This window comes from Manacus candei, unplaced genomic scaffold (genome assembly GCF_025592945.1).
Source record: "Manacus candei isolate 608988 ecotype Guabito, Panama unplaced genomic scaffold, ASM2559294v1 h1tg000158l, whole genome shotgun sequence".
Lineage (NCBI taxonomy): Eukaryota > Metazoa > Chordata > Aves > Passeriformes > Pipridae > Manacus > Manacus candei.
Window position 1 is genome coordinate 513,299 of NW_026138206.1, and position 27,997 is coordinate 541,295.

Here is a 27,997-nt window from a genome sequence, read left to right on the forward strand (position 1 = left end):
GTGCCTGCCCAGTGTCCCAGAGTGGATCCCCGTGCTCCAGCCAGGCAGGAACAAAAGGCCTCTGTGGGGCTGTGTGTGCTCTCTGAGCTGTGACTGCAATCACACAAGCAGGTCTTGACATTACTGGGTCAGCCCGAGGAAGGACTCTGCATATTTTGCAGCAATCATTAATGCAGCTATTGGTGTGTTAACCCTCCAGCCCGAGTGCCGGGCACGCCCTGGGTGATTTACACAAACAGCAGCGCAGCTGTATTTGCATTTGCTCCGTGCGAGCTTGTCTTGAGAGCGACTTGTGGCTTTGATTGCTGCAATAGAAACCGGAGCCGGCCGTACGCGGGACCGCGCTGGGGACAGAGCAGAGCCCGGCCCGGCCGGGGGGATGGACACGCCGTGCTCCCGCCCTCCTCCGAACGCTCTGCCCGGGCTGCAGAGGTACCTGGAGCTCGGACAGATCCCTGCGTGCTCCTGCTGCTCCCAGCTAAAGGGCTCTTCCCATCTCCGAGCTGCACACCAGGAACGCGGCTGGCTGGCTGCAGTGCCATTGTTACACTGTTCACACTGTTCCTGCTTTCGGGACGTCCTTTACAGCTCCAAGAGCGACAAACCGCTCTGCCAGTGAGACTGAGACTCGGGATTCATTGCACACAACTCACCCACAAAGGAAACACAGAGTGTTCTGGATTTAAGGGCTGAACCTGGGCTTGGAACAAGCTCCACGTGTGCTTCTCTCCTCCTGTCCTCCCTCTTCACCAACTCCAGTGGAAAGTGTGGCTTCTTCAAAACCCACAACATGAGTATTAAGGTCCTTTATATTTTGTGAAAAGCTTTGTTTGCTCTTCCTTCTACTTCCTTTATTGTGATAAAAAGATCAAGGTCATAAATACCTCTAAATGCAACATCACAATCACCTCAACTATTCTGGTGAAAATAACCTCAGACTTTTAAAGGCAAATTATGTCAAATGTTGTCAAATTATCTAAACTTCTGAGAAGCATTGGGTGTGAAGATGATTCTAGTTGTTCTTTATCTTGTCCAGCAAACATCCCATTTACACTTTAATCAATTCCACAAGTACTGGAGCAACCTGCAGGTTGCAGTTATTGACTACAACATCCCACAGTGACCCACTGTGACAGGGTCACTTAACTCAGGGTTTGTACCCAGAGTTAAAAGGGCAGCAGGGGATTATTCTGCAACACAGTATAGAACCATACAATGGTTCAGGGTGGAACAGACCCCTAAGCTCACTGAGTGCAACCCACACAGCTCTATTCCCTTAGCAAAGAGTTGTTAGGACTGGAAATTTATTTCTGAACTATGTGAAGAGGCTGAGCAAGATGCCCCTGCACGGAGCCAGTGTATGCTGAAGGTGAGGGAGCCCAAATCCAGAGGGAATAAGCAATGGAAGAAGTTCTTGAACGGGGCTCGGAGCAACCCGGTTTGGTGAAGGTGTTCCTGCCCAGGGCAGGGGTGGGACTGGATGGGCTGTGAGGTCCCTTCCAACCCCAACCATTCCACGATTCTATAAGTACATCAGAGTCCTTTCCTGAAAGCTCTGAAATGACCTCTGAAATGATTTATTTCCCGTGGCTCCCACCTCCCTGGGGCACGGACCGAGTCACCCACCCCTTCCCTCGGTGTCAAAGCAAAGAATAACGGTACCTGGGCAAACCAGAACGTGAATGACCAGCTGTCACTTACTGGGGAGCATTACAGGCTACGGGAGGGGGAGGAGGGAATCTATCAAAGTTATCACAAATTTACACAAGTGAAAATAGCGGGACTGACACCTCCTACCCCCCAGAGCCACGGCGGGGGCAGCGCCGGCACCGAGGGACACGCTCCCTGCAGCCCTTTCAACCGGGAAACGGCCACGCAGTCTTAGAACAGGGAAAAATAATAAAATGAATGGGAAGTCTCAGCTTCTGGAGGCAAACGCGGTGTAAGGGGTGAGGCTCAGGCGGCTGCTGACAGGCAGAACGCGCTACTGCGGTACCGAGGTACCACCAGGGCGGCTCGAGGTGGTCCCGACGTGGCCTCAGGCGCCTCCCAGCCCGTCAGAGAGACTCGAGGGACGCGGCGACACCCGGCACTGGCGGAGCCGCCGCCAACATGGCGGACGATCGTGAGGGGGGCCCGCCCCCGCGGCCGAATACGCATGCGCAGCGCCGCGGCTCCCGGAGGGACCGCGGGGGGGCGGGCCCTGCTTGGCAGGAAGCCCCGCCCACTTCTGGGAAACCCGGGCGGCTAGGGGCGTGGCCGGAGGGCGGGGGACGCGCGGTGATTGGGCGAGGCCGGCGCCGGGTCGGGGTCTGGAGGGGAGGCCGGGCGATGATTGGCTGCGCGGCGGAGGGGGCGTGGCCGGCACCGGGCACCGCCTGTCAGTGAGCGGGAGCCGCCGAAGAGGCCTGAGGGGCCGCGGGACCGGGCTGAGCTGAGCCGGGCACCGGGCCGGGCTGTGCCGAACCCAGCCGTGCCGGAGCGGTAGGTGCGGGCCCGGCGCGGGTCCAGGGGGCGGTGTTCGGTGCGAGAGCCGCGGCGGTAGGGCCGTGCGGAGCTTCCGCGGCCGCCGGCGGGAGCAGCGTGTGAGGGGAGCGAGCCCCGGCCGGGCGGTCCCGGGCGGGTCCGAGCGGCTGAGGGGCTCTCCGGGACCCGCCGCAGCGCTCTGTGTGTGTGTGTGTGTTCGGAGCCTGGATGTCACTGCCCAGCCCGGCACGTCCTCGGCCCCGGGCTCCCCCTGCCCCGAGCTCCCGATTCCCTGGGCTCCCAGCGCCATGGGCTCCCCCATTCCCTGATCACCCGGTGCCCTGAGCTCCTGATTCCCCGATTCCTGCTGCTCTGATCTCCCTGTGTCCCGGGCCCCCCGATTCTCTGATCTCCCGGTGCCCGGCAGTTCCCGGATCCCTGAGCTCCCGGTGCCCCGAGCTCCCCAATTCCCTGGATTCCCGGTTCCCTGGATTCCCGGTTCCCTGGATTCCCGAGTCCCTGCTCTCCCGCTGCAGTGGCTTCTCTGATCCTTGGCTCTGGGGAAGGTAGGACGAGGCAGAGCCAAGCTCAGCTCATCCCAACACAACCGAATGCCCCGCTCCGCTCTGAGCCTCACCCCTCTCTGTGACACAACTCATTTTTTAATTCTTTTTTTTTTTTTTTTAAGTTTTTGTCTGGCTAAAGGTTAAAATGTTTCTTTGCTGATTAATAAGTCGCTGCTGTGGTTGATCTCAGATGCTTCCTGTCCGCTTTAACGGGCTGCATTAGAAACATGTGTTGGGTGCTGCGCACATGTAGGGCAGAGCACTGTGAAACCAGCACCCATAAACAAAGTCTGAATTTCTTTTTCGACTGCCTTTCTGAACCCTTTCATGAGTAATAACTCGCACTTGTGTGCTGTGACATTAGTGATAAGAATAGTCGTGTCTGTAGTGAGCTGCTTTATTGCATTTTACCTCAGTTGAAATCTGTTATTGGCACGGCCACTGGATTCCTTGGGAATGAGTCACTTGCTATTAACTATTAAATTTTAACTGTATTAAGAGGCTGAATCTTGAAGCCATGAAGAAGGAGCATAACAAATAAACATATAACAACCGAAAACCGAAAGAATTTGTGGGACCTGATCCAACATCACTGGAATTAATGAACTTGGAGTTAATGAAGATCTGTCCTGAGCCTTCTTCCCGTGTTGAATGTGGGAGGGCAGAGCTGAGCTGCTGTAACAGTGATGTGGTGCTGAATTGTTGCTGTGGCTGCCAAGAGGATGGAGGCAAAGGCACCAGAACCCTTTTGCTTTCCTTCTGGGACTTTTCAAGTTTGCTGGCAAGTGTCAGATGTGTTGGTGGAGACAGAGGGATCCAGGGCTGGAAGGCAGAAAGATTCCCATGTTCCAAGAGGAGCAGCTGGCTGGGAGGAAATGAGACCTGAGTTAGGAAAGGGTCTGGAGATGCTGGGAAAGGGAGATGGGGAGGATGTGTGGAGGGACCAGGGGGAGGCCCAGGAGGGCCAGACTTGTGGGAATTGAGTCTGTAGGGCACTGGGCTTTGCTGGTCACAGGTTAGGGACATCAGGGCCCTGCAGGGCCTGCAGAGCATGGACCTTGGCTTGCCTAAAGACAGTTCTGTTCCACAATCCATATGGATTTGTCCCACTTTGTCCCATGGGATTCTGCTCAGGCTGGACAGTTAGAAACCATTCCAGTCAGCTCACATTTCTGCTTTACAGTGTAAAAGCATCATAACTCAATTTGCAGGACCAGTCATAAATTAAGATCACATAGAACTGCTTCCAGCTGTACTAAATGTATCTAAACTTTTGGGTTTGCCTGGCAATCCAGCCTTACTGCTTCCCTGGAGATTTACTGATTCCCTGAATTTTATAAATGGGATGTAAATTTTACAAATCTAGATTTTATAAATGAAATGCAAAGTCACAGAGCAGTGTAAAGTGACAACTGATGAGAGTCCAGCCCTGCCTGCTTGGGCAGAACTGATTATCATGGGTGTTTGTGGTGGCTGGTGGAAGTTGTCCCTTTAGGTGCTTTATTGTGTCATTTTGTTATAGTTTAGGAAATAACTTCACAACTGGGTTGTCAAGGCCAGGATGTCATTAAGCAGAGGCCTGAGAGCAGCTGGGAAGCAAATCCTTGCCAGGCTGAAGTTTGTTCTGATTCTTTCTGTTCTCCTCGTTTACAGAGCAGTTGGGGGAAAGTTAGCCACTTCTTTGAATGAATGGGGTTGTGGTGGTGTTTGTAAACCCTGGACAAATGGTGTTATTCATATCTTTGTTCAGCAACATGAAAAGAATTGTTCAGGGCTGAGCTGTAGCCGAGGAAATGAGCAGAGGTGGGTTTGGGTGCTCTGAGAAATTCTGCCCATGGTTAAACCCAGCCCAATATTTCCCCACAGATTTTATAACCAAACTATTGCAATATCTTAATGTCTGGCAAGTAAAAAGACAGTGGAGGCTCATTATCCTGATGTTTACAGTAAGCAACACCAGTGGCTGAAGCGGGATTTGGAAATATTTACTATCAAACCACTTTAAAGAACATGTTTACATACTTCCTATCGGCTGTAGTGACTTACTCACGCTGGAGGCTGATAGTGAAATGCTTCAGGCAGGCTGTTCTGGGGGGATTTGGGCAGAAGGTTTAGCTTTCCCTGGAAAATACGAGTGCAGGAGGGCTTGGATCCACACGGGAGGGACCTGAGGGGGTGGAGCAGGACCCCGTGGGTCAGTGGTTATCCAAGCAGAGGTGAAGGCTCAGAGCACCCTGGAATAGCAACTGCTGCTCTGACTCACCAGGATTTTAATCAGTCAGGCATTCTATTTATTTTCAGTTTGGAGCTCTTAGATACACAAGGGAAGTCTCTTTTCTTTTCCCTCTTCAAGCAGCATTAAGTGTGTTTTGAGGTCGGGGGGGTGGTGGTGAGTGCTACAACTTTTTTTATTAGGTCCCTTCTGACACAAAGTGAAACTTCTCCTGCTGACAGCACTGAGCAGTTTAAATCACCAGCCCAGGCCCGGGCACAGGAACAGCCTTAAACTGCCTCTGCTGAAAAAGGAACTGTCTGAATTTCAGTTCCATCTGAAACATGGGCAGGGAAGGGAGCTCCTGGATAACATCCAGGCAGGGAGAGAAGGGTGGAGAGGGATGAAGGGAAGCAGTGCCTGGGGTTTGAAGGGGTTGTGCATGGAACCATGGGATGGTTTGGGTTGGAAGGGACCTTAAACTCATCCAGTTCCACCCCCTGCCATGGGCAGGGACCCCTTCCACTAGCCCAGGTTGCTCCAAGCTCCATTCAACCTGCCTTGAGCACTTCCATATATATATATTCACACATTCTTTGGGCCCTGAACCAGATTTTTAATGCAATCCATCAATTTAACAGGTACCATCTCGTTTTTTTTTCCTTTGGAAAAACACGTTCCTTGACAAGGTTTGATTATCTGACAGTTTTGATTATATGATGATTTTGCACTCAGTTCTCTGGGTGAGTTTCTGGCTGCAGATTTGGCACTTTCTCCAGTGTTCCCTGACAGCTGTTAGCACTGGAAGGTCCCCAGAAGGTGTGTGTTCTTCTCAGCTGGCATTCCCTGCTCTGGTGATGCAGAAATTCCTGGCTCTCCCCAGCTGTTGCTTTGTTGTGGTGGTCAGCAAAGCAACATGGCTAAAAATGCTCCTTGTGTTTGAGCAAACCAGCAGCAGCTGCAAAGGCAACCTGAGTTAGTGCTCTGTGCTTAAAACTCCTCTCAATAAGGAAGTGGGAAACCTCACTGAGATAACATGACTTTTTTTTTCTCTTTTTTTTTCCCCCCCTTCAAACTAAATGTCAGTTTGAAACTGTCTCTGAACGGTTGCACTCAGATGAGAAGAAATCTGCATTCTGTGAAGCTGGCTTAGGGAGTCTGGGGTATATTTTAAAGCTCTTTCCCAGGTCTTTTTTAACCAAATCTATGGGCTACTCCACACAAAATTCACTGAAATTCTCCCCAAAGCCACTGTCCAGGGAAACTGGAGCCAGGCAGACCAAGCAGGATCCCATATTATGGTTTGCTGTGGAAGGAGTCAATGCTGGAGAGGTGTTTGCATGACTTTTGTCCAGCTCTGACTCTCCCTGTCCACACACAGTAACTTCATGAAACACAGAAATGCTCTTTTAAGGTCCCTACTACAACCAGCTTCCAGTTGAGATGGGAGAGCTGGAGCAGGACTTGTCTAGAGAAGGGTTTTAAAGGAGCAGAAAGCCCGTGGTTGTCTCTTATATTAGCAGTGCTGGGGTGTCTCCTTAATTCTGCCTCCCTCCAGGTCTCAGATGACCTTATCCAGTGTTGCAGCTTCTCCCAGAGGTTGTCTGGGGGAGGAGGTGCCTCCACAGCTCAACTGAGACTGTTTGGCTTTCACTGGGTAAAAACACACTTTCTGTTTTACAGCAGTGGGAACCAGCATTATCAACCAGGGCTGAGTAAAGCCTTGGTGGAGATAAGGAGCAAACAGGCTCCAACCTGGCATCAAAAGCCCATTCACTGCTCCCAAGGCTCCCTTTTATCCAGAGCTCCCTGAGAAAGGCTGGGGGGGGTGTCTGGGTAGAGACCAAGGGCCCACATCCAAATTAAGGGGGTTTAGGAGCCCTTTGCACCTCTCTTTGCCCCCTCCAAGCGCTCAGAGATGAGTCAGGCCCGGTCAGTTCTGACTCACACAATCACTGAGGTTGGGATGACCCTCCAGGAGCGTCCAGTCCAACCTTCAACCCAATCCTGCCATGCCAGGAGGTGCCAAGTCTTGTTCTTTGAATGTTTCCAGGGATGGTGGCCCCACCTCTGCCCTGGACAGCCCATTCCAATGCCTGCTCACCCTTTCAGTGTAGAAATTTCCCAAAATATCTAGTTTGAACCTCCCCTGGAGCAACTTGAGGCCGTTTCCCCCTGTCCTATCACTTGTTCCCTGCGAGCAGAGCCCGACCCCCACCTGGCTCCACCCTCCTGCCAGGGAGTTGGAGAGAGCAATAAGATTCCCCCTGAGCCTCCTTTTCTCCAGGCAGAAGTTACACCTCAAAAATTATTTGGAAGCCCTGATTCCTTATTTTTTAATCACAACTTCTGCCCACCCTGCTTTGCTGCACATACCATAAAAATATCCAGGGCTTGACTCTTCCATGGCCCTGAGAACTGAGCAGCAACAGTTAAACCAGGCTGGGCTTGCAGGTCCTGGTCCTGCACAGCCTCCTGGACCTGAGTCACACATCAGACTGTCTGAGTTTGCTCTCTTGGAGGCCGTTGCTCACAGTTGCTCCTCGGTCTCTTTGAGTGAGGTATGTGCTCTGTTGACTTTAATCTCAGTAATGTTTCCTTGTTATTCTTTTCCATCTCAGAGGGTGACAAGGACTTGCAGTTTTGCTTTTCCCCTCCCTCTGTTGTCCTCTGACTTGTAGAATTAGGTATTTTTTGGCCATGGGAATTGGCCAGTGCTGGAGGACCTTGAAGGTGAGGGGAGGGCAAGGAGAGACAGAGTTAATGCAAGTCAGGAGAGAGTGAGTATAAAAATAGCTGTGAACTTGTCAGTTTGGTCACTGGTGGCTGGGTTAGTCATCTGGCAGGCTCTGCTGCTGCTGCTCCAAGGGATTATTTTACAGCACTGAGAACTGACATAATTTCTGTAGAGGAGAGGGAGCGGGCCGGGTGTAATGAGTGGGATACTGTCATCAGCACTTCTTTTGCACAGCAGCTGTTCTCTGTTTAGCCTCTGAATGTGGTCATTGTTGACTTTCCTTGTACACCTGCCAGGTTGTTAAGTGACTCATCACACCGAGGTTCATGCACTTGGCTCCCAGAGGCCTCCATTCCCCTTTCCTTGGTGGTCCTTCAGAGCACCCACTCCTTTTGGCATTTTCCTGAGTCATCCCTGTTGCCAGGAGCCTCTTGGAGTAGATGTCCTGTCGCCCCAGGCAGCTGCTCAAGATGGGGAAAAAAGGGAAAGAAAAAAGGAAATTAAAAAAAGAAAAAAGAAAAAAAAATCTGGTGCAGATTGAAGCTGCTGAGCCTCAAAGGTGGACCAAAAATGGTCCTGAGATCCTGGTTTTCCTGGCCTCTGTTCAAATGTCCCTCCTTCTCCTGTACTGGGCTTGTGGTACTTAACACCTGTATGTGCTGGCCATGGGTTTCTGTGGTTGTTTGATGGTGGAAATGTCCATTTGAAGGTTTTGCACTTGATCTGTGAGAGGACCAGCCCCAGGAAGGGATCTCTGCAGTTATGGGGCAACAGAGCAAATACTTGTTTAAAAGAAAACAACTGGTTTAACTTCTCCAGAATCCCAGGTGAAGGGCTCAGGGGCTAAGCCAAGGTTGCCAATGCTTCTCCCTTTCCACTCCTGGCTCCCTCCCACCCTCCCCAGTGCTGGCCAAGGTTTGCCATGTGCTGGGGCTTGTTTGGAGCTCCCTTTGTGCTCCTGGTCAGCTCCCCAGGGGAGGGCAGGGTCTGTTCCAGCACCACCACTGTCCTCTCTCCACCACCACATTCCAGTCATCCTGCACTCTGCAGGAACTCCACTTCTCCTGGACTTGACCAAGGATTTCAGAAGTGGCTGGTGATGAAGAGGAAGGAAGGAAGATTCTCTGGACAGACAGGATGGATGTTGAGCCTGGAAGGGAGAATGAGGAATGGATTTGGGGGTGAACTGAGCTCAGGGAAGAAAGGAATTACCTGAGTTTTGGCCATTTATGTGCTGTGGGAGCACAGTGTAATTCCTCCCAGGTGCACTCAAGGAGAAGAACTTTCATGTCTTCCCTTTTTTCCTTTGTTTTGGGTTGAATATTCTCCCTGTTTAGTGATACAGGACTTTTCTCTGCTCTAGGGTTTCACTGTTTGTATTTCAGCTGAGGGAATATACCAAGAACTAAATTTCCCTTTGAAACCTGTGTGATCTCATGTTCTCAGTACTGAAAATATAACATTGAATATTCAGATCTTCAGTGGTCCAAGTCAGGGATGGAGGGGTGGCACTCTGGGGGTTCTTCTCCAGCTCAGAGCTTGGGCAGGACCTTGATTTGGTTTAAATTATTCAATAACCTGACACCTTCACAGCCTCCAGTTTGTCATGAACGTGAAGCTGCTCATGTCTGTGAAGCAGTTTGACAAGTGCTTTGTTTTTCTGTCCTCACTCAGTGTCTCTCTGAGCCTGGGCAATGGCAGTGATGGGGATTACATGCCAAGGAGCTCCTGAGGCAGCTGTCAAGCACAAGAAGGAGCTCACGGCGACCGAGGGGCTGAAGGAGACAGGGAGTGAAAAGCAGAGCAGTGTTTGCAAAGTAGAGGATTCAAAGAAGGCCATCTTTGACAGCCAGTGGAAAATCCTGAATGATGTAATCACCAAAGGAACAGCAAAAGAAGAAACAGAAGGAGGCTGTGCATCCATTTCTATCATTGCCCAGGCAGAATGTGAGTACAGGCCTGGCTGGGCTTCATTGAGGAACAGGAATGTGCACTGGGGGATGAGATTTCACTCCCTGGGCGCTCCTGCAGAGCTGAGACCACATCTATTTGTAATCCCAAGTGGGGTGGAGTTGGTGACACAGCCCAGACTCTATTTAGGAAGCTCATGAAATCTCCTAATAATGTGGCAGCATCCACTGGGTAAAACATAAATAACAGAGCAGTGCACCTCAGCTAAATCTGTGTCCTGTGGGTCATCTGTTCTTGCCTGGCTTCGGAAAGGTGTTTAAAAGAGGAGGAAAACAACATAAAGCTGTCAGCTGGGAAAGAGCTGGGGGATCAGGAGATAGCTGGGAAGCTTCCTGGTGCTGGGGGAGCAGGAATGTGGCGTGGGTGGTGTGACATGACTGTGCAGGGCTTTGTCTGGGTCACTGATTTAGCACGTTGGCAGAGCTGTTTTAGTGCAGCTGTTTAAGACAAGTGATGACCCTGTTTTCTTTCCCACAGGTGAAAACAGTCAGGAGTTCAGCCCCACTTTATCAGAGAGATCCTTTATTGCCCACAGCAAACGTTACAGGTGAGAGACTTCTCAACATGAGCACATGAAGTGGCTTCACTGCTGTGTCTGCTGGCTTGGACTTGTTCCAAATCACCCTGGCTCTGTGTACTTACAGCATTTTTTTCCAAAACCACTCCTGCTTGAATTAGTTTTTCAGTCTGAGGCCTGGTAAGAATGTGTCTTTCCCCAAACACCTTCCTCAAAACCTTTTTTTTTTGTTGTGTTAGGAAAAAAAACGAGTTTAAGCACAAACCACTTGAAACACCTTGCATTGTCTTATTGTCAATGCCTGCAGATTTACTGCCCTGGCAGCCTTCTGCCTCCATTTCTGGATTGGCAAATTTGTTTTGGAGTGGCTGAGTGATTTTTTTATTTTTTTTTTGAGGTTCATGGGCTCAAAGTAGAAGGATCCAAGGGTAAATTTTCAGTCTTTTTTTTTTTTTGTTAGGTGCTGCTGTTTCCTGGGGCTTTCAGACACTGAAGGTGTGAGGTGCATGGTTTGACAGTGCCCACTGGCTTTGTGTCCCATGGACCAACAGCAGAAATGCAAAGTGACCCCTTTCTGAGGGGCTTTATCTCCCAGAACTCTGCTCATGGGATCCTTTAGCACTAAAAGAGCAGGAAGAGATGGAGGGAGCAATGCTGGCTGTGAGCTGCATCACTGAGCAGTAAAGACACATGAATGTTTCATAACTGCTCTGAGTTAGTGGGATGGTTTCTTCATTTGAAGGTCAAATATCCTGTTTTCTCTTACAGCTTGATTCTAAAAAATCTAACTAGGATTAGTTAGTTCCATACAAATCTAAGGGTTGGTGTGGAATCACAGAAAGGTTTGGGTTGGAAGGGACCTTGAAGACCATCCAGTTCTGCCCCTAAGTGCACAGAAATGTTCCTCTTGAGTTCCATCTCCTCCTGCAGCCCCCAGCTGGAGTGCTGCCAGGGCTCCTGTGTATATCCATGTGTTCCTAGAAATCATATTGTAATATTGAGCTTCACATACCAGCACATTTTGGCTTTTTAAAGCTATTTTATTCGAGTTCACTTAGTCATCCCTTTTCTTTGTGCAAAGTCTGTTTTCCTTTCCAACAGAGCAGGCGTTGATGTTATGAACACTTTTATGAATTTAAATAATTTTTTTAAATAGACTGCATTTATACATCATTTCTGTGTTCACTAGAAGTCAACCACAGACTGTCTCAGAGCAGCCTGGAGACATCCAGTGCTTTTCCCTTTACTTTGTCATGTACAAGAAAGAGGTTTCAGGAGAGCTGGAGGGGGACTTTGCACAAGGGATGACGTGACAGGACAAAGGGGAATGGCTTCCCCCTGCCAGAGGGCAGGGTTAGATGGGATATTGGGAAGGAATTATCCCTGGGAGGGTGGGGAGGGGCTGGAATGGATTTCCCAGAGAAGCTGTGGCTGCCCCTGGATCCCTGGAAGTGTCCAAGACCAGGTTGGACGGGGCTTGGAGCAACCTGGGCTGGTGGAAGGTGTCCCTGCCCATGGCAGGTCTTTAAGATCCCTTCCAGCCCAGACCATCCCATGGCTGTGTGATCCAGTCTTGTTGTTCCTTGCAGAATTTCTAAACCCTGGGAGACTTGTTGCTTTGCTTCCCCTGCCCACACTCCTTTCACACCGTGCCAGCCTGGATCTTAAACACAGCAAGCACCAAGTTCTGTTCTAGTTCTCTGTTGTGTGGCTCTCAGGAGGCAGAGTGCTGGTTCTGGGGGTCACAGGTGTTGCCTGAGCTGTGCCCCCACATCTCAGGGCTGTGTTTTGGTTTCCAGCAGCCGCTCGGACAGTCTCGACCAGATCCCCAACAATGTGGCCCACGCCACCGAGGGGCACATGGCCCCCACCTGCTGGAGGGGGAGGCACAGGGGCAGGGCCAGGAAGAAAAGGCACAAGAAGAGATCCAAGCTGAAAGGACAACCTGCCACTGCTGGCAGGAGAAGTCCCAGAACTCCAGAACAGGAGAGCTGCACCCCCGTTCCTGTCCAGGTGAGAATCCTTGACCTTCCCCTGGTGCTGGGGGGATCCCTGTGAACTGCTAACAGGTGAATTTTTGTTGGTTATACTGAGATTCCTCCTCAGCTGTTTTGTTTTGTTTTCTAGGAGGATGAATCACACCAAAGTGCTCTCTACAGAAACAGTTTTTGGGCTTCAGAATTTAACAAGGACTCGGTTTATGATCCGCTGCCTTTTGAGAAACCCGACAGAGTTCTGTCCACGGGCAAACCCCATTCCCCAAGGAGCCACTACAAAACTGAACTGCACAAGCTCATCAGCCCCATTCAGTGCCTTAATCATGTTTGGAAACAGAGGGACACTGTCCCCCAGCCTGAAACTCTCCACCCGTTTCCCTACAACATCCTCCCCCCCCATTTCCCCCACCTGGCCAGCCCCCTCCCTGCCATGAAGCGGAATGCTCTGGAGTCCTACTTCCATGGGGACCTCAGCTACCAGGACAGTCGCCTCTCTGGCCTGAACTTAGAATACACTTTCCCCAAATGCATCAACCAGTCCGTGAAAACCAGCTCAGACAAACTTTCTGTGGAGGAATATTTGGTAGATGCCTTGAAGGGCAGTGTGAGTTTTGGTGAACCCCAGAATTTAGCCAGCCTGGCCAAGACCTGGAGAGGAGGTGGGCTGGACCCCGAGGAGCAGTTCCATGAAGAAAGTGCCAGTGAAGGCGTGCTGCTGAACGAGGTGATCTGCAGGGGGGGGCAGAGCTTCTCCTGGGCCTCAGAGCAGGGATGATCTGCAGCCAGGGGCTCACTTCTGCAGCCAGACTGGGCTTTCTGAAGGGTTCCTGATCTGGCTGAAGCTGCCAAATAAAGATGCAGTGTTTTTTTCTTATCACAGAATCACAAAATACTCTGAGTTGGAAGGCACCCCTAAGGATCATCAAGTCCGACTCCTGCAGTGAAGGGATTGAACCCCTGACCTTGGTGTTGTTAGCACTGAGTTTTACCAGCTGAGCTCAGCTCAGGGTTATTTCTGCAGGATGTGTAAAGCCCTGTCTGTCTCAGGTTTTGGCTCCTCTCTGTGCCCACTCCCCAGACACACAGGCCTGTCTCTGAGCAGGGCCTCTGGGCTTAGTTCAGCCACGTGCTCTCTGCTGGCTGTGGAGGAGCCCAGGCCATGCAGGAGAACAGGCTGCAATATTTATTGCCTCTGGATGGCCTGGACCCTGGCACAGACAGAAACCAGGCCTGGGTGTGGATGTGGAGGTGCAGGAGGGATGTCTGTGCCTCTGCTGGGAGCCAGGAGCTCATCCATCATCCCCTGCCAAACACAGGGCTCAGGCACAGCAAATCCATGTGAACCCTAAGGAGTGATTCACTTCTGAACTCAGTTCTCTCTTGCCACCTTCAGCTCCTCTTAGAGGACTTCTCTGGAATCAGAGTGACCCTGTCAGTGTTGTCTGTGGAGTTCAGGGTGCCACTTACCTGCCTGAATATATTTACAGTGTCACCTGAGGCACAGTCTCCATCTACTGACTGCATAACCAGCTTTAGCTCACACACAGTGCCTGCATTTAGTCACATGAATCTTGGTTTGTTGTAGGATTCAGCTTTGTGGTTATGTCCTGCATGAGAAGGGAAGACTTTAGAGCTCCAAAGCCATCCAAATACTGGTGGCTCTTCTTTACAGCAGTGGATTTAAATCAAACAGAGCCCACAGAAATCAAGTAGATTGATCCTGTATCATTTAATCTTGAGCCTGTGATGGAAGTAATTGTGCACAGAGATTTTTGGAGAGGTGCTGTGCTATCATTGTGCTGCTTCTGAAAATGTTGACCTCTGTCTGTGCAGCTCAACATTTAAGTGTTTTTTTTTATTTACTTCATCTTGTTTTCTGATTTGAACTTGCAGAAACTGAAGCCAGTGGATTATGAGTACAGAGAAGAGGTTCATTGGACCAAATGCCACGGTTCCTTGGGCATTGGCTCCTTTGGAGAAGTGTACAAGATAGAGGACAAACAGACAGGATTCCAGTGTGCTGCCAAAAAGGTAATGATGTGTGAGAGAGGAGGGTTTCCTGGCACAAGAAGGCACAGGGAGATAAATCTCCTCCCAGAGTGAAGTGCTGCTGTGGTTGTGTCCAAGGACGAACTTCCAGGTGATGGCAGGGAGAGAAGCACAGGGAGAACCTGTGTGTGCACAGGGGCCAAGCTTAGCAGCCAAAATTAAGTTCCTTTGGCCTTAAAGTGATCTTAGGTGCTGAGCCAGGCCAAGAGTAGGGATTTCTGAGAGACTTGAGTGACTGCAGAGGAGAAAGAGCCGTGGGAGTTGTCTGCTGATCTCATTATTCTCATCCTAAACCCAGGCTGGTGTCAGTGGTTACATGGCAGCTGATGCTGTGGTGAGAAAGGAATAAAGTGGGAAAAACCCAAGGCACTGAAGGCAGAGAGAGCTTTGATCTGCTCCCAGTGCTGGCACATCCTAATGAGGTGCTGCTGTCACAGATGCAGCAAAGGATGTGTGTTCCCAGCAGTTGGCACAAGAATCCATTTTGCACCAGGATATGCCACTGTCATAGGATACAGAAAGCATGTGGGCTATAACTTGGATCAGGGTGTTGATTTGCCACGGGGGCCCCAGGGCTGCAGGCAGAGTGCTAGTGCAAGATGAGGAGAATATAAACTATTTTATTTAAACTTGAATGGTTTCATCCCCTCTTCAAACTGATGTTTCTCACATTCCTCCACTAGGAAACTTCACCAAGCGTGTGGGAAGTGTTTGTCTTGAGTACAAAAATATTAGATGCAAAAAAGAACTGCAGCTTGCATTTCTCAGTTTAAAATGTTCACTTTCCCCCATTTACACTGGGTTTGATGTATTGCCTGGGGAAAGATATAAGTGCCAAAATGACCAGTTCTTTACCCATTTCAGGTGTCAGGGATAGAAACAAAGGTCTTTAAAGAATGTAGGAAACTAATTGCTGTCCTGCATCCTCACGGTTGGCGTGTGGAGTTCTGTGGGGACTCGACCAGCTTCTTTTCTGTCAGTGTGGAACTGTTTAAATGTATTATCCCTTTTGCAAATACACAGGCTGGGGAGAAATAGCTGTTCCTAGAGGGCTGCATTTTCAGGAAGGAGGATGGTTGTGCTGAAAAGGGAAACATGAGAGTAGGAGAGGCTGAAGGCTTTAAAAGTGTCAGCTTTTTCCCTAAATATTGGAGGGTTTCAAATTATGCTTCTTCATATCAGAAATGCATCTTTTAAGACCAAACTGTGAATGCAGAGAGTTCTAATGTGCAGATGGGACACTTCCCTATGATCTTTTTCCTTTTCCATGAATAACTGTCTGCAATTCCTGCTGCCTGCCTGTGTTGGGGGGGACTACCTGACCTTCTTTCACCAGACTTGGTGTTGGAAGCACCTGCTCTCCAAATTCTTGAGGTGAAAGAAAACTAACTATAGCTGGATTGCTGACAGTGAAGAAACATGATGCATCCTTTCCCACCAGAATCTTAATGACTCATGTTTTCCTTCTGGTCTTTAGCAAATTCTTGCTTTATTTTACTTGGCTGAATTCAGGGTTTTTCTTTAACCATTTTCAGGATGAATACCACCTAAAACAGTGATTGTGCACACTTGTGGCTGTATTTCATATTCCCTCCTGCTTGGGGAGAGTTGAATTGTTGCCAAGTATTGCACCATCCTTAATTTTCCCCCCTCTTTCATGAAAGCAGCATGTTCAGCTGTCAGAATTATCCTCTTACTGAAACAGAAGTTACCCTCCTCCCGAAGGTTCCCAGTCCTCAGCTGGAAGCTGGAGGCATTGCAACCTGGCTTTTTTTTTATATAAACCCTCACTTTTCTCAGGCACTGAGGATTGAGGGACTAGTTCAGATCATCCTGAGTGTTCCCACTTATTGCTGTACCCACTGTTGAGGAAGGTCAGAGAACCGTGACCTTGGAAAAGACCTCCAGGATCAAGTCCCACCTTTAGATCGTCAAGTCCCGTTAGATCATCCTGGTGCCTGTGGTGTTCCCCAGACCCAGCCATGAGGGAGGGGCAGTCCTGCCAGGGTTGCTGCCAGGCTGTGCTCAGTGCTGCCTTGTTTGCCCAGGTCCAGGTGGAACATTTCCGGGCGGAGGAGCTGACGACGTGCGCGGCCGTGACGAGCCCCAGCGTCGTCCCCCTCTACGGGGCCGTGAAGGAAGGGCCCTGGGTGACCATCTTCATGAAGCTGATGGAGGGTGAGGAAGGAACAGCATAGTGCAGTGGACATTGATCTCCTCTTCCTCCTGCCCCACTTTTAATCTGTTAGTTCTTTGATGTATCCAGAGTGCTCCTTCCTGAGTGGGTCGGGATAGGGGTGTGTGATCCCTGCTGGACCAGCTTGCTGGGGGGGAACAATTCCCAGTCCCACCTCACTCCAGTTCAAAATGTCTGTCTGGATCAGCAGCTGCCAGTTCTCACTAAAACATGCAGCTGGTGCTGGTTTTTGCTTCATGTTGATTTGGCACATGGCACTGAAAAAGGGGATACTGTCCAAGCAAACCAAGATACTTCCATTGCCTGATGCTCTTTTTCCAGCCAGGACCATGGAAAATGGGCTGGGAAAAATCAGCTGGTGATCAGTAGCACCCAGAAATGTCTGATCTGATCATAGAGCAGTTGCTTTTGCTCCAAAACAAGACTGTTAAACTGACACTAAGCAAAAAGCTTAATGAACGAGGCCAGGTTCTGTGGGCAGAATAAACTGGGAATAAACAGAAGGAACAGACCCATGTGTGCAAGATAGGGGCTGTCAGACATGGAAATCCTCACTTTTTCATTGGAAACAACCAGGAATGCTGATGGTGCTGGGAAGAATTGAAAGATAAGCTAACATGGACTCTCTGGATTCCTTTCTAGGTGGCTCCTTAGGGCAGCTCATTAAGCAGAGTGGCTGCCTGCCAGAGGACAGAGCCCTCAGCTACCTGGGCCAGGTGTTAGAGGGCCTGGAGTATCTTCATGCTCAAAACATTCTCCACGGAGATGTCAAAGGTAGGGTGGTGCTTGAGGTACCTCGTTCTTCCCTTCCTTAGAAGAGGCTTGGAGATTAAGTTCTGGGATTACTTACCAGATTTTGAGATCTGTGTTTGAAATTAGAGTTTCCCTTGGTTCTGAACTGCTGGGAATATCATATTTGTCACCTCTGTCTGTCATGCAGTGGGTCTGCCCAGGCTGCCCCACCACTGGGGAACAAGAATCTCCAGGGCAGGTAATTGGTAGTTTATAAGCAGAGATAAATTACAGCTCTGTACTTAAGCCAGTGACACTCCACAGGAGCAACAAACCCTCTGGGCTCAAAAAACCTGCAGTTCTATGGGCTTTTGACACTTCTTTTTCCATCTTAGTGACCGTAACACAGAGGAGACTGATGAAACTCTTCTCTTTGCAGCTGAGAATGTGCTGCTGTCTGATGATGGGAGCAGAGCCCTCCTGTGTGACTTTGGACACTCTGCTCACCTTCACCCTGACGGGCTGGGGAAGTGCCTGGTCACAGGTGAGGCTTTGCTGCTGCCTTTTCTGCAGAACTGCCCTCCTGACTCATTCTTTCTGCTGAACATTTACATACTGGCTCATTTGCAAGCAACTGTATTTTCCAGCCTGAACGTTGCTCACAAGTGTCTTGTCTATTGGTATTACTGGGGTGCATCCCACTGACAGCCAGAGTGGCCTCAGGTTTGGGAGGGGATGGTCCTCATCTCCCAGCTTAGAAGGCTGCTCTGTTTTTTGTAAGATTTTGTCAGCATTCAGTGTCTTGTCCCTGCAAGAAACCACACTGAGACTTTAAAATCCTTCTCTGGCTTGTCATGTGTCCTCACCAAAGAGCTGGGGAAGAATCCCAACACCCACTAAAGCAAAATGCCTTTTTTTTGGGTCAGTGAGATTTTACAGTGCTTCTTAATGCAGCTGTTAAAAGGGAAGGATATGTTTTCTAATGTCAAGCTCATGTTTTGCCTCCCAAATTTACTTGGAAGGGGGGTTTAATCCCTATTCTATGTGTGATAAGGAGTTGTAGGCTTTGAACAGTTTATAAGAGAACTCAGTGCTGCTTTTTGGGTTGAAGTGGAGCCTCTCTGCTCTGGAGCCAGGCTGGGAGAGCTGGGAGTGTTCACCTGGAGAAGAGAAGGCTCTGGGGAGACCTGAGAGCCCCTTGCAGGGCCTAAAGGGGCTCCAGGAGAGCTGGAGAGGGACTTGGGACAAGGGCCTGGATTGACAGGACAAGGGGGAACTATTTTAAACTAAAAGATTTAGATTGAATATTGGGAGAAACCCTTCCCTGGGAGGGTGGGGAGGCCCTGGCACAGGTTGCCCAGAGAAGCTGTGGCTGCCCCTGGATCCCTGGAAGTGTCCAAGGCCAGGTTGGACAGGGCTTGGAGCAACCTGGGCTGGTGGAAGGTGTCCCTGCCCATGGCAGGGGGTGGCACTGGATGAGCTTCAGGGTCCCTTCCAACCCAACCCATTCCATGATTCTCTGGAGGTGACTTCTGAAAAGACAAGGATTCTGCCTTAGGCTTCCCTCCTTGAGCTGGAACTGTTCTCTGGCTCTGGCAGTGACTGTTCCAGCAGTGAGTTTTCCTCTGCCTGCTTTTAGGGAACTACGTGCCGGGCACAGAGACCCACATGGCCCCCGAGGTGGTGATGGGCAAGCGCTGTGGCTCCAAGGTGGACGTGTGGAGCAGCTGCTGTATGATGCTGCACATGCTCAACGGCTGCCACCCCTGGACCCAGTACTACAACCACCCCCTCTGCCTGAAGGTGAGCGACCCAGCCCCTCTCCAGAGCCAGCAGATGAGCTGCCAGAGCTTCTTATTCCCAGCCAGGGACCCAGCTGGGTGTCTGACACTGTGCCAGCCCTGCTTTGGGAGCTCAGCATTCCCTGTGCCTCCGACTGCCCTGCTGGGGCTGCTCCTTCCTTACCCCGCTCATGACTTGGGTGTGACTTTTTAACCATTCAGCTTGTAATAAAATTACTGCCCAGGTCTCATTTAGTGCTTTCATTTCAGCTGGAAACGCTCGGGGGGTGGGAAGAACCTTCCTGAAATCAAATGAAGCCTCTCTGGTGTAACCTCTCTCGCTTCCTGTTTGTCACACAGATCGCTAAAGAGCCACCTCCTCTGAGGGAAATTCCACCTTCCTGCAACCCTCTCACTGCTGAGATTATTAAGCTGGGGCTGGAGAAGGAGCCTCTCCAGAGGGCATCTGCAGCAGAGCTCAAAACTAAGACCAGCGTGGCACTTGAGGAAGGTAGAAATGTCCTAATGCAGCTCAGCCTTCCCACCCCCACTGGGAGAGTTGCTGGATGTGTCAGGGTGACCCCCTGGGAAGCACTCGTGCCCAGTGTATCATTTCCACAGGTTTCAGCATTGATGTGTATTTTGGGTTGATGGCTTTTGCCCACAGCTGAGTGTTTCTCACCCAAATAAATAACAATTTCCTGTGTGCTGTCACAGGCTCTTCCTTCTGTGCTGGAGGAGATGTTGTGCTCTCTGTGGGTTTCTTCAGGTGTGTGCTGGGCTGAAGCATCAGCTGCAGCTGGAGAACCTGATATGCAGCAAAACTGCAAGCAGAGCTTTGTTGCTTCCTCAGCTGTAGCTCGTACTTGTGGTCCAGTCTTGCCTCTAAGACTATCATAATTTATTTCAACTTAATCCTGCTGAATGTTTCTGTAATACAGCAAGACTTTGTGGAGGTGTCTGGTTGTATCTTTTGGAGAAGCTGGGCATTTTACAGCAAACTCTTCCAGTGAAGGAAAGCTTTTACATCTTTTTTTTTTTCTTTCTTTGATGATGTTTGATGTTTTTTGGTTTTGCAGTGGGAGGTGTGAGAAGCCCCTGGAAAGGCGAATACAGAGAGCCCAGACATTTATCTCTGAACAAAGAAAACAACCCCCAGACCTCCCTGTCCCCCACAGTGAGCCCAGTTTCTGAGGCTGGCTCTGACCCAAAATTGTCAGTCAAAGTTTCCTGTGCCAGCCCAGTCCTGCCACCACCATCCCTGGAGCAAACAGAGGAGGTCGAGGGAACCCACTGGAATGAGGACAAGGAACCACCTGAGACCTGGGATCCCCCCCCTCTCTGCTCAACTCCTGTGCCCCTGAGGAGCTGCAGCCACGTGGAGAGAGCCACAACCATTTCAGAACAGGAGCTTCAGCAGCTGGAGATTGGTGAGCACTGGGCTGGGGAAGGAATTCAGCTTTTTGCTTGAGAGCAGGATAAAAATGCAGCTGCTTTCTCTTGGCCTCCTGACAGTTATTTTTGGGTTTTCAGCTTGGATGTCGTTTTGTTCACAGTTCCTTTCTCGTTACACAAATTGCTCAACCTTCCTCTAAATTACCAAAACTAGTAGTTCTTAACCAATTAAATACCCCACAAAGGTAATGAACAGGATTTCCTTCCACTGAGCAGGGGAGGGACCTTCTGAGAGCTGCAGGAGCCTCTTAGAAAACAGCCCATTTCAGACTTGTGCTTAAGTGTAAACAGTGCCAGAATTCCAATTTCACCTGGAATTTTAAGTTTCAAACATCATTCTTTTAATAAAAGGGTAAGCCAGGGTAATAACAAAGGGATGGCAGATGTGAAGCAAAGCAGTACAGTTAAAATCAGTCTGCAACTGTTTTGTTCTGGGCATTGGAAAACCTACAGCCACCAGCCAAAGAATTTGGTTACCAGCAGCAATCCAGAACTGGAAGACCAGGAGTAAATTAGTGTGGAAATCACGTAGTCCAGTTCCATTGCCCCAGTATAATACAACATTTCAGGGTTCTTTTTTCTCATATTTTCTATTTGTAAGTGAATTTAAAACTCCAAAAGGTGGCTTAAAATGTAACTGTGTCAGGGAACTGAGGAGTGACATTTTAGGGGTTGCTGAGGGCTTTCTTCTCAAATGGCTTTGGGTCTCTCTCAGCAGCCTTTTGAGGGCTGGGTATTGTCAGTGCAACTCTCTGCAGGAGCTGAGGGCATCACTTGACCTTTCCCTGGGCACGATAATGCACATGGATCTACAGTGACACCTCAGAGGTGTCAGGATGGGCAAGAACTGGGAAGTTTTGGGTGCTGCATGTCATTGCACAATCCCTTTTTGTCCTTCCTGGCTCAGTTTCCCTGCTTTCAGTGCTGGCTGTACCCTCTGCTCAGAGCTGTGTGTCATGTGTTTCACTGACACCAGTTCATCAGCTAAAGCTGAAGAAGCTTTGGGAATTAATTGCAGAACTGTGATAAGAGCAGAGGGGCATGGAAGGAAACACTGGAAATGTCTTCCCTTCTCTTCTTTTTGCTGCAGAACTGTTTCTGAACAGCCTTTCCCAGCCTTACTCCCTGGAAGAGCAGGAGCAAATGCTCTCCTGTCTGAGCATCGACAGCCCCTTTGTGTCGGACGCCAGCGAGAGGGTGAGTGGGAATGGAGGCAGGGATGGGGGTTTTCTCTGGAAAACTGGGAGCTGTGACCAACAGAGATCTGGAGTTTCTCACTGTTGTTGCTTTTTGACACCCAGTTTGCTGGAAGGAAGCTTGGGAGGAAAGCTTTGTCCTGGCACAGAGGGGTGTTGAGGATTGTGGCTGTGCTTTAGTTCAGTGTCCAGCCTGGATCCTTCCCTCCAGAGGCTCTCCTGTGCTGTCTGCTGACTCAGGAAGCTCCAAGTGTGTGGATGTGGACAATCTCAGCAGCTCTGACCCACTCTGTGAGGGGAAGGGAGGTGGGGAAGCAGTGGTGGGTGCAGGAGCTGCTCCAAGCTGGACCAAGCAGCTGTGCAAGGTCTTCTTCTGACCACCAGTGGGGAGTTTAGGGCAAGACCAGAAGAACAGGGCAGGAAAACAGAGCAAATCTTGGCTATTCATTCCCAGCCTCTGGATCTGTTCTCCATGATCTGACTTTAACCCATTGATGCTAATGAATGCATAGTCCAAGCTACTGAAATACTAATTTTAATCATTTTTGTTTGCTCTATCTCTGGTGTTCCTAAGGCAGGGAATGCCAGTGAGAAACACTGCACAAGCCTTGTTGGACCAGGGGAGGACAAAAGCCCTTCAGTCATAGTTTTCAAAGACATTGAGTCCCAAACTGTGCAGCCTGGCATCTGCAGGAGTCAGCCCTGGCTGGGAGCAGCTTTGTGTCCTGTTTCTGTCCCTCTTCTCAGACTTCCAGGGCTTTTTGTGGAGGACTGGGAGAGTTCTGTGCAGCAGCTCAGCTGTTGACACACACAATGTGTAGTGTGGGGTCTGACTCTGCTTGGTTTCCCCCCCTAATTCCTGCCCCATACATTTAATTTGACTTTGGACTGGTGCTGACCACTGTGCTGATGTTGTCAGGTGGTCCTTCCATGGCTCAAGCATAACACAGACCCTTCCTAGCAGCACAGCAATGCAGGGTCTGTAGTTGTTTCTGCAGTTCATTGTTTTTCCTGTGTGTTTCTAGTGTCAGATATTTTGTGTGATGCTTCATTCTCCTGTCACTCAGTACCACAAACCCCTCTTTTCTCATCCAGCTTTTCAGCTGATCATTGATTTAACTATTGAGAATATCTCATAATGTCTGTGAACTCTTGCATTGCTGTTCATTCCCTTTTCCAGGTGGCACATGAATGTTGCCTGAACTCAAAGCCCAGCCTTAGATCCCCGTGGATTTCCACCTTTCTCTTTCATGTTTACCTCCTGCAAGCTCATTTTCTTTAGGAGCCTTTTGACAAACTTGTGGTTATTTCTGCAGAACTCCATGAAGGCTTCTCAGAGCTTGAGGGACACTATGAGCTCTGGGATTCATTCCTGGAACAGCCAGGCAGACGGGCAGAGCTTCAGCTGGAACAACCTGCTGAGCCGCAGCCGGCACACGGACACCCCCAGCTACTTCAACGGTGGGTCTGGATGGCTGCAGGTGGGACACACGGTCAGGAGTCATTTCCTCAGTAGCCAGAGGGACTGGGAAATGGGTTCTTTGAGCTCTTTTCATCCTTCAGTTGCTGTGTCAGCACAGACCCTCCCAAAGGTGGGTTGTGAGGAGGCCCAGTCCGCCCCGGTCACGGGTGGGTGGAAGGCACTGGGGTCTGTGCAGTGAAATCCAGGGCAGTTCCTGAACACCCAGAGCCTGTTGAGCTGTGTGTGCCCTGCCTTGTGCAACTGCCATGCGCAAGGATTTGTGTTTTATAACCCAGAAACGTCCACAAAGTAATTTTGAGGGCATGTTGTGCAAATCAATACATCCCTTCAGCTGCTTTCCTGCTAAATCCAGCTCTGCTCTGAGTCATTGTTGTCTTCAGGAAGCTCCATGCTCAGCAAAAGACCTACATAAATGAAATGCTTAGTGACAAAAAGGAGTTTTTCCCCTGTGTGTGCCTTGTCAGTCAGTTTTCCTGTGGACTGGGAGGTCGTAACGACTCCTCTTGTGCATTCCAGGAGTGAAAATCCAGATCCAGTTGCTCAGTGGAGAAAATTTACACATCAGGGATTTCCACAGGAAAAAGGTGGGAGACATTGCCACGGGGATAAGCAGCCAGGTGAGACACAAACTGGGAGTTGATTCCTTTTGTCTGAGGAGCAATTTCTTCCCTAACACAGGCTAATAGCACCTGAAATCCAGGGACCAGGAATTGGTCAAGGGTCCCAGTGACACCTTTAGTAATAGAACTTCAGTGCTGCTGTTGTGAGTGTGGTACCAGAGGATGTTTTTTGAATCACTGAATCATTAAGGTCAAAAAAGACCTCCAGGATCATCCAGTTCAACCTTTGACCCAATCCCACCATGCCCACTAAACCATGTCTTGGAAGTGCCACCTTTCCTCATTGTTTGGACACTTCCAGGGATGGTGACTCCACCACTGCCCTGGGCAGCCTGTCCCAATGCCTGGTCACTCTTTCAGTGAAGAAGTTTTCCTAATGTAGAACCTGAATGATAAGCCATTGTTAATTGTCATAGGGACAACAGGAATCTGCATCTTAGGAAGTGCCTGTGCTGCAGCTTAAAAAATCCTTTTTCTCAACTAAAAAGAGAAATTCTTTCCCCTCTCCCTAAATCACTCTGTGCCTTTTTCATCCTGAGCAGCAGCATCAGCTCAGGGAAACAGGCTGTGTTTGGCTGTGGTGCTTCCAACATGTTGGTTTGGAGGAGATGTTGGCACACTCCAGTGAACCTCTCTGTGGGCACCCTTGGCAGTCCCTGAAAGAAGCTCCCAGAGTGTCCGTGGGACTGTGACTCATCTGAGTGTAAGATGTGCTGTAAAAGAGGTTGCACCAGTCCAGAAAATGTTCCAGTGGTGCTGGTTCTCTTTGGTGGGCTTACAAAGCCGAGTACCACCGACCTGCAGAGGAGTTCACAGCCCCAGGCCCCCCCAGCCACGGCCCAGAGCTCGTGGGAGCAGTTTGGCAGCAGGGTGGGCACTGCCCTGTCTGGTTCTGAGACCCTTCCTCCCAGGAGAAGCTCGGGATGTTCCTGCCAAGCACAGGCCTCTCTCCAGGCTCCTTCCCTGCCTTGGGAAGCTGTTTGCCAGGGGGATAAAGGGATGGGATGTTCTGAAGGAGGCTTCAAGTGCCACTCTGTGTGTTCTGCTCCCCAGATCCCGGTCCCTGCCTTCAGCCTGGTCACCAAGGAGGGGCACCCAGTGCACTATGACATGGAGGTGCCCGACTCTGGCATCGACCTGCAGTGCACCCTGGCCCCCGACTGCAGCGCCGGCTGGACCTGGCGCGTCAAGCACGGCCAGCTGGAGAACAGGCCCTGAGGCCCTGCCTGGCTTTGGAGGTCTTTACCTCGTGGAAAGAAGGGATTACAAAAGCTTCCAACCTGCCCTGCCGTGGTGGAGCTCCAAGTGCAGTGGCTGGCGTTCGTGACGGCGGCTCCACTGCGCTCGGGCCTCGCTCGTGTCGTCCTTCTGACCCGGCCCCAAGGCATGTCCTGAGCTCAGATGTTCCCCAGGACGGTGGGAATTACTTGTTTTGGGTGTGAGTGATAGAGCTGGAGGATGGTGGGTGGAAATTCCTGCTTTTTGGAGGAATGTGGTTGTGCTTTCCAGGAGAGCAGGGGGGTTGGGTGAGAACTGTGGCTCAGCCTCAGGGGTGAGGCCGGAGCTGCTGGGCTCGCCCAGGGGAGGAGTTTGGGTGCCCTCAGTGCAGCTGGGGGTTGGTTGTGCTGAGAGGAGCTGCCTGACTTCCTTCCAGATGGAGGAAAAACACTCTTGTAGGGCTTTGGGGAGCATCATCTCCACCTCCAGCCTATTGCACGGGGAGAATCGACAGCAGGAACTGGCTGGTTCTTGGTCTCACCTCCCACCCTTCCCCGCAGATCATTTCCTTCTTGAATCAGAAAAGAACTTTGTTCCCAGAAAGAGCTTTGCTTGCAGCTCCCACTTGCAGGTCTTGGAGGAGCTGGTGCTCTCTCTGGTGTCTCTGGCAGACAGGGCAGGAGGAGGGTATGGAATTCCTTGCTGGGAAGGTGGAGGGGCTGTTCCTCCATCCTGACTTCAGGTGACCTGTCCCATCCAGGCAGCTCCCCGGGAAGGGGAGGGGATGGTGGCTCTGTCAGCTCTGACAGGGCTGAATTTTGCTGCAGAGTTTATATAAATCTCCCTCCCAGCTGCCAGGGCTGAGCCCAGTGCCCCAGTTCTGTTGGCCCAGCCTGGCCTCACGAGGCTTCCCATCCTCCCCTCCCTTCCAGCTGGTTCATGGAGTGGGATGGGTAGCTGGGCCTGCAATGCCTTAAGCTTTGAACTGTTTTTTTTTACTGATTTGTGAATGTTTTGAACATCCTGAAACCTCACAGGTGAAATTCAGGTGGGTGGGTGTTGTTCACCCTTCCCCAGCCCAGAACAAAGCCAGAGGGAGGGGTGAGCCCTGAGTGTGCTCGTTCAGGACTGCTCCAAGGCCTGGCACACCTGGAAATCACAGCCCCTCATGGTGGCTGTGGCTCTTCCAGAGCTCTGGAACTGCAGTGGCCTCCAAGCAGGGGCTCTGCATCCAAGCTGAGCAGAGAAACAGCTCCTGAAAAACAAGGTGGGCCCTGCTGGATCCATGGAGATCTGGGGGACACGGTGGGGCAGGAATGCTGGCAGTTTTCCCAAGCTGAAGTTCACTTGGAAAGTGGCTGGGGAAAGTTAAACTCTGGGCCTCCTTTTTGAGGACCAGCACTCATTAAACAAGGGATGCTCTCCCTTTGGTCTCCCAGAACATGGGCTGGTTTTGCCACACCAGGCAGTGACATCCTTAATCAGAAAACTCCAGTTGTTGATGTAATAAAAAAGTGGAGCTCTTGGAGAAAATTGAAACCTGTCACCACTCTGGGTATATTTTTATAGCACTTTTTGTTCTAAAGCACTTAATATGTTGTCCAAAATAGGCACCTAATTATATCTGCAATGCCACGTTCAGAGGCTTTTTAGTAAGTAATTAACACATTACACACATGTCTTCCAGGAGGGAGTGGGGGAAGGGGTAGGTTGGCTCAATTCCTTTTGAGATGCCATAAACTACTCAGAATTTAAGCTCTGGAGCAGGAGGGAGCAAAGTGCCTCTTCCAGGGTTCCCAGGAGCTCCCAAGCATGTACCTGGCTTCCTCTGAGAGGGAAAACCCCTTGGTTGTTTCTGAGGAGTCTGTGGTGATGTGTCACTCCAAAAGCAGGGTGGGTTCCATCCCAAAGGCTGCACCTCATGCTCCTGGTGCCTGGGAGGTGCCCCCATGCCCAGGGGTGTGGGAGCAGCAGGACTGGCTGCAGGACTCTGCCCTTCACCCTCAGCATTAACCTGGACTCAGGCCGCCTGCACGAGGGGTGGGAGGGCAGGAAACCCCCCAGGTGTCCCTGTGGGTCCGTGGGGATGTCCCTGTTCCCCAGGTCCGTGGGGATGTGTGTTCTGCACCCTCACCCAGCATTACCCAGGATCTCCAGCCTCTGCCCTGTGCAGAGTCCTCAGTCCTGTTCTGCTGCCACCCCAGCAGTGAGTGAGGCTGCAGGTCCCCAGTCCCAGGGTGGGGGGTGGTGGCAGCTGTCCCTGGTGCCATCCCACTGCCCTGAGCTGGGCTTCTCCCCCAGGGAGGGTCTCCAGGTTCTGGTCCCAACCAGCCTGAGATCCCTCAGCTCTGTCCCCTTGGCTTCCAGTGCCAGGCAGAGCCAATCCGTGTTCCAGTTCTGTGCAATATGACAGGAGAGAGCCAGGGGAAGCTTTTCCTCAAAATTGGGCTGGAACTTGGTGAGGTTTCATAACAAGTGTTGAGGACAGAACCCCAGCTCGGGGCGGGGAGGACGAGCAGCAGTGGGAGTGATAAACACAGATGGCTCCTGTCGTGCAGCTCCTTCCAAAAGTCTGGAAAAAATCGCTGGTGGTGAGGGAAGATGGAGCTGAGGAGCAGTTTGGGATGGGCAGTGCTGGTGTGGGGGAAGGTGCCAGAATGAGGAGCTTGTGTGGAATGAATGACACTTTATAAAACTGTGATTTCTTGACCTGCATTTTCACAGGGGAAAAAAAATAAAGCTAAAAAAAAAAAAAAATTCTTTTTATTCTCATTGCTGGTGGTTTGATACATTTTCCAAG

The 27,997-nt window shown here is 50.6% G+C and overlaps 1 protein-coding gene across 3 annotated transcripts; it reads left to right on the top strand.

Annotated features, from left to right (window-relative positions):
* Positions 1 to 2,374: 2,374 nt before the first annotated feature.
* Positions 2,375 to 27,959, top strand: MAP3K14 (mitogen-activated protein kinase kinase kinase 14). Of its 3 annotated transcripts, none has more exons than XM_051772690.1 (16): positions 2,375 to 2,484; positions 9,656 to 9,928; positions 10,430 to 10,499; positions 12,269 to 12,482; positions 12,597 to 13,190; positions 14,360 to 14,497; positions 16,564 to 16,693; positions 17,355 to 17,486; positions 17,884 to 17,988; positions 19,084 to 19,247; positions 19,586 to 19,736; positions 20,305 to 20,655; positions 21,771 to 21,877; positions 23,193 to 23,337; positions 23,876 to 23,976; positions 25,033 to 27,959. In XM_051772690.1, exons 2-16 carry the CDS (start codon positions 9,676 to 9,678, stop codon positions 25,195 to 25,197), a joined length of 2,820 nt encoding a protein of 939 aa, XP_051628650.1. In that variant the 5' UTR covers positions 2,375 to 2,484; positions 9,656 to 9,675; the 3' UTR covers positions 25,198 to 27,959. The 3 variants fall into 3 exon arrangements, with proteins under 3 accessions (XP_051628650.1, XP_051628649.1, XP_051628651.1); XM_051772689.1 differs by having other exon boundaries at positions 2,398 to 2,488; XM_051772691.1 differs by having other exon boundaries at positions 2,398 to 2,488; positions 12,272 to 12,482.
* Positions 27,960 to 27,997: the final 38 nt, after the last annotated feature.